Raw genomic sequence first — 9049 nt, 5'->3', positions numbered from 1 at the left:
AACACTGATTAAATGCCTCCTGTATGCTGGGGTCAGTAGCAGTGAATCATTGCTACCCCGGCTGTACATTAGAATCATCCGTGGTGCTTTTATTCCTACTAGTTTGTTTTTTATTTTATTTTATTTTTTACTTTTTGGCCACGCTGCACGGCTTCTGGGATCTTAGTTCCCTTACCAGGGATCGAACCCGTGTCTCCTGCAGTGGGAGCACGGAGTCTTAACCACTGGACCACCAGGGAAGTCCCTGGGGTGCTTTTTAGAAATGCCGGTGCTGGGTCCCACCCCAGGCCACTGGGATCAAGGTCTCTGGGGGCAGGTCTGGGGACAGGTACTTATTAACGTGACTCAGGCAATTATAATGCACAGCCGGGTTGAGAGCAACTGGCCAAAAGTAAGAGAGAAATCCTATCCAGGCCACCTCCTCCGTGTCCGCTTCCTCCAGGCCAGCCAGCTGCAGCAGGCCTGTTGCAAGCCAGAGGAAGTCCTCAGGAAACTCCCTGGATATGGCAACCTGTGACTGCAATCTCTAATTAATCATCAACAGTGTAATATGATCCCGGCCCATGACAAGGGGACCTGCTGAATCCTTCGGAAACCTGTCCACTGGCCTTCTTCAGACCCAGGCACCAGTGTCCGAGGACCCCAGGCTGATGGGGGCTCAGATCTGCTCCCAGGCTGGTAAGTGGGAGCCCCGCGCTTGGTCCCTGGACCAGGAGTGCAGGAAGCAGAGGGGGTGCTCTGTGTTATTGCTGGGGAAGGAGTCTCGGGAGGCAGAGGTAGAATCAGTGTAAATATCGCTCAGGAGGAGTTTCTGATACAGGCTGGGCTGACCTAGGTAGTGAGCTATTAGGAGGCAGCGAGGTAGTGAACTTCCTTTCCTTGCAAGAATCCAAGAGAGGCTGAGTGACTGGGGTCCAGAATCCCTGCAGTGATGCGACGACCCACATGACCCATTTGCCTTCGGATCCTGTTGTGCAGAGTGAAGAATGGCTGGGGTGGGAACAGGGTAGCGTGTAGGGGGCCTGGTGGAAGACCAGGGGTCCCAGCTCTGCCCCATGGAGCTGTGGGACCTTGGGTGAGTCAATTCTCCCTGGGACCTCAGTTTCCTCACCCGCAGGCTGGGGGGCCAAGCAACATGCCTTGCCGGTTACAGAGCTGCCAGAAGCACGAACCACAAGGTCACCAGGCACCGTGGTTCTCTGCCAGCCTCACCTGAGGCCACAGCGTTCCCTTAGTGTGCGGGGCAGGAGATGGAGAACCGGGTCTTTTACCAGCAGAGATCCAGCCCGCGCGTTCCTGCTCCCAGAGCCCGGACTCCGCTCCCTCCCAGGCGGCAGGTGACACCAATGCTGCTGCTGCAGTGGCAACTGTGTTTGCATTCCAGGCAATGATGGTGCCAAGAAGGGGGCAGCGCAGGGGTGCGGGCCCGGGATCCCTCGCTTCTGGCTGCACAAACACCTCCCCACGCTCCGTTTCCTTACAGTGCTTCTCTGTGGGGTGGTGGGGAGACTGTAAGGCACTTAGTAGGTGCCCGGTGCCAGGAGAGGCTTGATGGCTGGAGGGGCGGTGATGACAATGATGAAGACCCAGGGAGGTCCTCACTGCATGGGGGGCTGACCCCAGGAGCCTTGTTGCGAAGATTCTTGGATTGGAATCCACCTGTTCAGCGGGTGGGACATCCAAAAGGCCATGACTGTGCTCCCTGTGCCCCAGCAGCCCAGGGGGTCCTTGTTGCCAAGCCCGGTGCACGGTGGAGGAGTGAAGGAGTCAGGCGGCCGTAACTCAGCTTATGGAGCCTGCCTGAAAATGCGGCTGATAAGAACAGCCACCTACGGGCATGAGGTGCTCAGAACCCCCTGCCCAGCCGGCTGGGGACAGGCCTACTTGGAGAGACACACTTGGCCTGTACCCCACCTCTGCCTCTCCCCGGCCCAGGAGTGGGGGGTGGGGTGGGGGGGACTGGGTAGCCTGGGTCAAAGAATGGGAGGAGCCCTGCCAGCCCGCCCAGTGGAAGGAGACGCCACCCTGAGCCAGCTCCAAACTCAGGCGCAGAGCCCCATGCAAAGCAGAGGAAGGGGCCGCGCGGGCGGATGCAGTCTTGCAGGCTCTCTGCCCGCCGGCAGGACAAGGGTGGCTGTCAGTGCCACTCAACCTCGGCCTGTGCAGCTGGGAGAAGGGAGCACAGTCCACTGGCCCCTGGTGTCCTGTGCAGCACTTGTGTCCTCTCAGCCTCCCTCCTCTACTTGGTGACATGAGGACATAGCTCCCACAGGCCGATTTCCCTGGCTCCTCTGCTTCCCCCCATGCCCCATCCCACTGTCCCCAGAGCCAATCCTGCCTGCGTCAGCCCCTGTCCACGGCAGCTGTGCGGGGGATTGGGGGAGACTCCATCCACTGACCCCTTGCCGAGGGAGGGGAGTCAGCTGTCGGCCAGGACAGGGTCATCTCCACTGGGTACCGTCTCGGGCCACGAGCGGGGCCTGATGGGTCTCCCGTCACCCCGACCCGAGGGTGGGCCCCTTCCCCTGCAGGGGCTGCACTGGGTGATGCTGAGGTGATCCCTGTTTGAACCCCAGCTCTGCCCTTGCTGCTCACCGCTGTCAGGTGGGGTCTTTTTGGCCTTGCCGCGTGGTGGCAGGGTTGGATGCGGTGGTGTGTGGAGAGGCTTAGGGTCCTGCTCACCACCCACACCAAGCCCACTCCAGGGCTCCCCTCCAGTCCCGACCTCAGGGATGGGCGGTGACCCAGCCAAGTGAGGGGGGTAGCCCCCACCCTCCAGGGTGGGTTACGGCTGATTACATCAGGAGCCCCCACCTGCCCCCCGCTCGCAGCCCGATGCCTGTCCAGGTGGGCACTGAAGTCCTCACATTCAGGATCCCCAGACAAGTGCCTGGAGACTCCAGGCCTGGGCTGTCAGGCACATCATTCCCACTGTGGATAAGGGACCAAACCCAGAGGGGCAGTGACCTGCCTAGGTCCGCAGCAGAGCCGCGGCTAGAATCCGGGTGTTGGTCCTCACTGCCCTCCACAGGGTCTCCTGGCTGCCCCAGCAACTTGAGTGGATGCAAGGACAGATCCACCTGATGTCAGGACCCTCAACTCTGGCTCCTGGTCACCATCTGTGCCTTCTCTGGGCCTCCCTTGCTGGTGCACAGCCTGGAGGAGCAAGGGTTGCTGGGCCAACCCTTGGTGGGCCAACCCTTTGGGAAGGGAGGGAGAGACCAGGGCATTCCAGGAAGGGGTGGTGGCGTGGGCAGGGGTGTGGGTGAGGCTGAGGGAGGGGTGAGCTTGGATAGTAGGGTGGGTTCAGAGGCCCCCCGAGCCAGGGTGAGCGCTTGTCCCTCACACGTTGGGTGAGGGAACCGTGCCAGGCTTGTCTTTGGCCTTTGGAGGTCAGGGATGGATTCACTGTGACCTTAAGGGTGTCCCTTGTGCCTGACGAGGAGCCTCCCCTCCTTGTGCTGGGCTGGAAACGTGCAGGCATGTGGGTGTCAGAGAGGAGGGCCAGGAGGGAGGGGCCTTGCTCCCTGGGGCTGGGGTCTGGCTCAAGCGTTTTTTTTTTTTTTGGCTGTGTTGGGTCTTCGTTGCTGTGCACGGGTTTTCTCTAGTTGCAGCGAGCGGGGGCTACTCTTTGTTGTGGTGTGCGGGTTTCTCATTGCAGTGGCTTCTCTTGTTGCGGAGCACGGGCTCTAGGCGCACAGGCTTCAGTAATTGTGCTATGTGGCCTCAGTAGTCGTGGCTCGTGGGCTCTAGAGTGCAGGCTCAGTAGTTGTGGCACACGGGCTTAGTTGCTCCGTGGCATGTGGGATCTTCCCGGACCAGGGTTCGAACCTGTGTCCCCTGCATTGGCAGGCAGATTCTTAACCAGTGCCTGGCTCAAGTTTTGACTGAATTCACCTCTTTTAATTTTCTATTTCCCTCTTCCAACCCAGAAAGAGCAGGGCCAGGAGGGGAGGAGGAGGGGATGGGGAGAGAGAGATAAGGCCTACAGAGATAAGAGCCGTTCTGGGGGCAGAAAGCTCTGCCAGCTTCCTCCAGGCCTCTGGGGCTGAGAGAAAGAGCTGCCCAGCAAGGAACTTAACCTTCCCGGCTGCCAAGTGGAGTCAGGTCAGGAAATTCCGTGATTTCAAAGCCTACCCAGGACTTGGCTGGGCCCAGCCCACGATTCTGAGGGGCTGACCTGGGACTCCCCCTCTGCAGGCTTTGCCCCCTCACCGGATTGGGAGTTGCCAGGCACCTTCTCTCCCAGGACAAGAAAGTCACCCTCTTTGGGGTCCATGGGCTTCACAAGTCACGCGGGTTCTCTGCGGGAAAATCAGAAAGTCACACAAGCAGAGAGGAAAACACAGCACCAGAGACGACCACACACACAGCATGTCAGTCCAGTTCCTTTCAGGCTGTTTCTAGAAACAGATGAGATATGCATGTATATAGTAAACGTATGTGTATGTGTCAAAACCAGGGTCATATTCTGTCTGCCGTTCTAAAACCTGCTCTTTCTAGTTAACGGCAATAAGAGCCATTACCAGGTATCCAGAGCCGGTGCTGCCATTAAAGGAACTGCGGTTCCTTTAATTTTTACAACATCCCTACGGGTGGGGAACTGAGGCTTGGGGAGATTCACTCACTGACACCTCCCGCCCCCGCAGACGCCGAGATGCCCCGAGAGGCGCTCCGTTTCCACGCCGAGGCCGTGGGCGCGCAGGTGCGTCTGGACGCGCAGCGGAGCACCGCGCGCAGGCGCGCCACGTTCCGTGACGGCATCGTGTTCAGCCAGCGGCCGGTGAGGCCCGGAGAGCGCGTGCAGCTGCGCGTGCTGTGTCACGAGTGCGGCTGGGTTGGCGGCCTCCGCGTGGGCTTCACGCGCCTGGACCCCGAGCGGGTGACTGCGTCCGGGCTGCCCCCCTTCGTGTGCCCGGACCTGGAGCAGCAGAGCCCGACGTGGGCGGCCATGCTGCCCGATGGCTGCGGGCTCACCGGGGACGTGGTGCGCTTCTGGGTGAACCGCCTGGGCCGGCTCTTCGCCCAGGTAAACGCGGGCCCCCGGCTCCTGCTGCGTAAGGACGTGCTCATGGGCGCCCCGCTCTGGGCCGTGATGGACGTGTACGGGACCACCAAGGCCATCGAACTACTGGGTGAGGCCACGGGTGGGGACCCAGGCTCCTCCCCTGGGCGGGAGGAGGTGGAGGCTCGGGCGGTACTTCACCTGCATCCAGAGCCGCGGGGAGAACTGTTGTTTCATTCATATGCAGCCAGTTTTTCCATCAGCTCATGTCAGGGTATGAAGATGGGCACTGGGGACAAGACCTAGTCATAGGGAGGGCAGCCTCATTTCTGAAGAATGAGAAGACGTGCTCAGCACCCCAAACATCTGTTAGAGGGCTGATCTCTTTCACAAAGGAAGAAATTTGGGGGCTAGGCTTTGCAGTCTAAGTAGGAGTTTGCTGAGACAGGGGTGGCAACAAAGGGAACATAAGTGTGAGAGTTAGAGGAGAGCAGGAAGGCAGCCTGGGGGGCAAAGGTGAGATGTTCAGGCACTGGGTGGGGAAACAAGGACTACCTGAAAGGAGAGAGGATTTCAGGAGAGGGAGAAGATACAGGAACACTCATAAAAAGAAGTTTTGGCATTCTGGGCTGGTGTTACATGGGCTTGCACAAGCTTTCCAGACACCCCCGCGCGTTTGTTTTTCACACTGCTTGTCACAGCTGCTGGAGCCTCACCTCTGGAGCACCTGAATTGGTAGATCTGGAGTGGAGCCCCAAGCACCTGTTTTCCCTCCTGGGGGATTTTGAAGCACATCTGGGTTGGGGACCGTGAATAATGCTGAAGGTCTCTGCTCAAGCAGCGGAAGTAGGGCAGAGGGGAGCTGTCTAAAGGAAGGGTGGATTAGCAGGAGGAACCTGCAGTTCTACAAATTCTCTGCTGGGTTAAACTGGGAAAGGGGCGGCCACACAGGGCTGGGTGACCAGCTTGGAGCTCCAGCATTGCACCCCAGAAAAGAAAGGGGATGGACACTTTGCTTTAGGGGCTGGGGAGGTGGGAGGGAACGAGGACACCCTGACTTTGCTTTCCCCAGGCCCTGACTTTCCCTTTCTGCCTTAGATCCTACAGTCAGCGCCCCCACCCCAGCCATGCCGCGGGTCCTCAGTGATGAGGCTCTGCCTGGGTCCAAAGGTGAGTGGCTTCCCAGAGCCCCAGGGACTCCCCAGGGCTTCAGCACTAGGGGGGCTGGGGGAGGCCCCAGCCCTGGGAACTCAGTTAAGTCTTTCCAAGTCCTATCAAGTCTCCCACGGGCTTTAGGCCAGAAAGCTTTGGCTCCGCCCCTGGAAACCTAAAAGCAATTTAACAGCTCTGCCTTCTAGGACATTGGATAACTTCACAAGTTACTGGAGCACATTCATGAGCAGATGTTATTTTGTCCGTCTGCTTTTAAAAAAGCAATCCACGTTCATAATAATTTGCCAAACAGAAATAAAATACGTATTAAAGGATAAAGAAGGAAGTAAAACAAAAACAAAAAAACACCTCGCAAACCTCGCATTACCTGTTAGGTGGATTTCCTCCCAGTATTTTGTGGACTTACATATGGGGAGTTATTTGTGCTTTGTTTTCCTTTTTTCTAAATTGGAATCTTACGATATGTATGTTTGTACCTTATGGTTTTCGTCCCAACCTTTTTCACTTGATTACATTGTGAGCATTTTCTTACAAGGTAATATTCTTCAGAATCCGACTGCAGAGTTCTCTGTCCTGTGGTTATATCATGAGTGGGCTGCCCACCCCTTGCCCCCAAGCACCCCTGACCTCTGTTGTCCCCTTTCCCAGCCACAGCAGGAGAGGAGTGTGCCATCTGCTTCCACCAGGCTGCCAACACCTGCCTTGTCCCCTGCGGCCACACACACTTCTGCAGCTGCTGTGCCTGGCGGGTCTTCAGGGACACGGCCAAATGCCCTGTGTGTCGCTGGGAGATTGAGGCGGTGGCCTCGGCTTGGGACCCTCCTGCTCTGGGCCCTGGTGTAGGTGCTCAGCTCTGAGCCCGGCCCCTGCCAAGGGACGAGGTGCAGCTCTGCCCTCTTTCTTGAGAAGAGTCAGAAAGCCCGGTTAGTGACAGGTGTGGTGGAGAGATGGAGTCAGGGCTGCAGTGGCTCTTCCCCCTCCTCAGCAGGAGGAGGCCAGTGGACCAAGGAGGTGCCCCTTTCTGCCCACACCGGAACTGCCTCCCTGGTGGGCGTCTGGCTGGAGAAAGTGGCTCAGCAATGGGCCAGCGGGGTTCTCACCCCTCTGCCTAGCTCCAGGTTCATTTTCGCCTGCCAAGGCTTTTGGCTGGTCACCAGGTTCAGCCACCATGAACCTAGCAATCCCCGGTACACTGGAGTCCCAGGAACCCACATGTGCCAGTGAGAAGGGCCTTTGTGTAGAGAGGGGGCAGCCTGATCCCTGGTTTTATGGCTAAGGAAGTTAAGGTACCTGCGTGTGTCTGGTGAAGCCCTTCCCACCCTGGGGTATTGAGGAGCCTGGACATCTGGGTGGACTTTTGTTTATTTATTTATTTTTTTAAATTGAAGTATAGTTGTTATACAGTATTAATAAGTTATAGATGTACATTGTAGAGATTCACAATTTTTAAATGTTATACTCCATGTATAGTTATTATAGAACTATTGGTTGTCTTCCCCCTGTTGTACAGTATATCCTTGTAGCTTATTTTGTACCTAATAGTTTGTACCTCTTAATCCCCTACCCCTAAATTGCCCCTCCCTGTTCCCTCTCCCTACTGGTAACCACTAGTTTGTTCTCTATATCTGTGAGTCTGCTTTTTTGTTATATTAACTAATTTGTTGTATTTTTTTAGATTCCATATATAAATGAAATCATACAGTATTTGTCTTTCTCTGTCTGACTTATTTCACTTAGCATTATGTCCTCCAAGTACATCCATTTTGCTGCAAATGGCAAAATACCATTCTTTTTTATGGCCAAGTAGTATTCCATTGTATATGTATACCATAGCTTCTTTATCCATTTGTCTGTTGATGGACACTTAGGTTGCTTCCATAGCTTGACAATTGTAAATAAGGCTGCTGTGAACATTGGGGTGCATGTATATTTTCAGTCTGTGTGTGTCTCTGTATCTGAAATAAGTCTCTTGTAAGGCAGCACATATGGGTCTTGTTTTTGTATCCCTCAGCTACTCTGTGTCTTTTGGTTGTAAATTTAGTCCATTTACATTTAAGGTAATTATCAGTATGTGTTCTTATTGCCATTTTGTTAATTGTTTTGGTTTGTTTTTGTAGGTCTTTTTTCTTCCTTTCTTCTTGTTTTGTTCTCTTGATATTTGATGACTATCTTTAGTGTTATGTTTGGATTCCTTTTTCTTTTTTGTGTGTATATCTGTTATAGATTTTTGGTTTGTGGTTACCATGAGTTTTGGTTTGTGGTTACCATGAGTCCATACATACATATATATATATATATATATACACACACACATACATATATATGTATATATATGGTTGTTTCAAGTTGCTGATCACTTAATTTGAAATACATTTTAGCAGACATAGAGAACAAACGTATGGACACCAAGGGGGGGAAAGGGGAGGTGGGATGAATTAGGAGATTGGGATTGACATATATACACTAATCTGTATAAAGTAGATAACTAATGAGAACCTGCTGTATAGCACAGGTAACTCCACTTCACTGTACAGTAGAAACTAACAAAGCATTGTAAAACAGCTATACCCCAATTAAAAAAAAAAAAAGAAATGCATTTAAAAAACCCTGCATTTGTACTCTCTTCCCCTCACAATGACCGTTTCTGATGTTGCATTTTGCATATAATTATTTTGTGTATCCCTTAACTGCTTATGTGGATAGAGATGATTTTACTACTTTTGTCTTCTAACCTCCCTACTAGCTTTGTGTGTGGATGATTTCCTACCTTTACTGTATGTTTGCCTTTACCAGTGAGCTTCCTCATTTCATAATTTTCTTGTTGCTAGTTGTGGCCTTTTCTTTTTAACCTAGAGAAGTTCCTTTAACATT

At 54.1% G+C, this 9049-nt stretch overlaps 1 protein-coding gene across 1 annotated transcript; it reads left to right on the top strand.

Annotated features, from left to right (window-relative positions):
• The first annotated feature begins 650 nt into the window (after window positions 1–650).
• NEURL3 (neuralized E3 ubiquitin protein ligase 3) lies at window positions 651–7750 on the top strand. Its single transcript, XM_024744017.1, has 4 exons — window positions 651–678; window positions 4650–5135; window positions 6104–6175; window positions 6827–7750. The coding sequence occupies exons 1-4, from the start codon at window positions 651–653 to the stop codon at window positions 7033–7035; spliced, it is 795 nt and encodes a 264-aa protein (XP_024599785.1). The 3' UTR covers window positions 7036–7750.
• The last annotated feature ends 1299 nt before the right edge of the window (window positions 7751–9049 follow it).

Source organism: Neophocaena asiaeorientalis, unplaced genomic scaffold (genome assembly GCF_003031525.2).
Source record: "Neophocaena asiaeorientalis asiaeorientalis breed wild unplaced genomic scaffold, Neophocaena_asiaeorientalis_V1.1 scaffold114, whole genome shotgun sequence".
NCBI lineage: Eukaryota > Metazoa > Chordata > Mammalia > Artiodactyla > Phocoenidae > Neophocaena > Neophocaena asiaeorientalis.
This window is presented reverse-complemented; position numbering and strand designations above follow the sequence as displayed.

What these genes read in the sequence shown, in the direction of transcription:
- NEURL3 (XM_024744017.1), top strand. Translation starts at nt 651, where the DNA reads ATGGGGGCTCAGATCTGCTCCCAGGCTG. An exon ending in TCAGATCTGCTCCCAGGCTG is followed by an intron (nt 679 to 4,649) that starts GTAAGTGGGAGC and finishes CCGCCCCCGCAG; the next exon opens with ACGCCGAGATGCCCCGAGAG. An exon ending in GGCTCTGCCTGGGTCCAAAG is followed by an intron (nt 6,176 to 6,826) that starts GTGAGTGGCTTC and finishes CCCCTTTCCCAG; the next exon opens with CCACAGCAGGAGAGGAGTGT.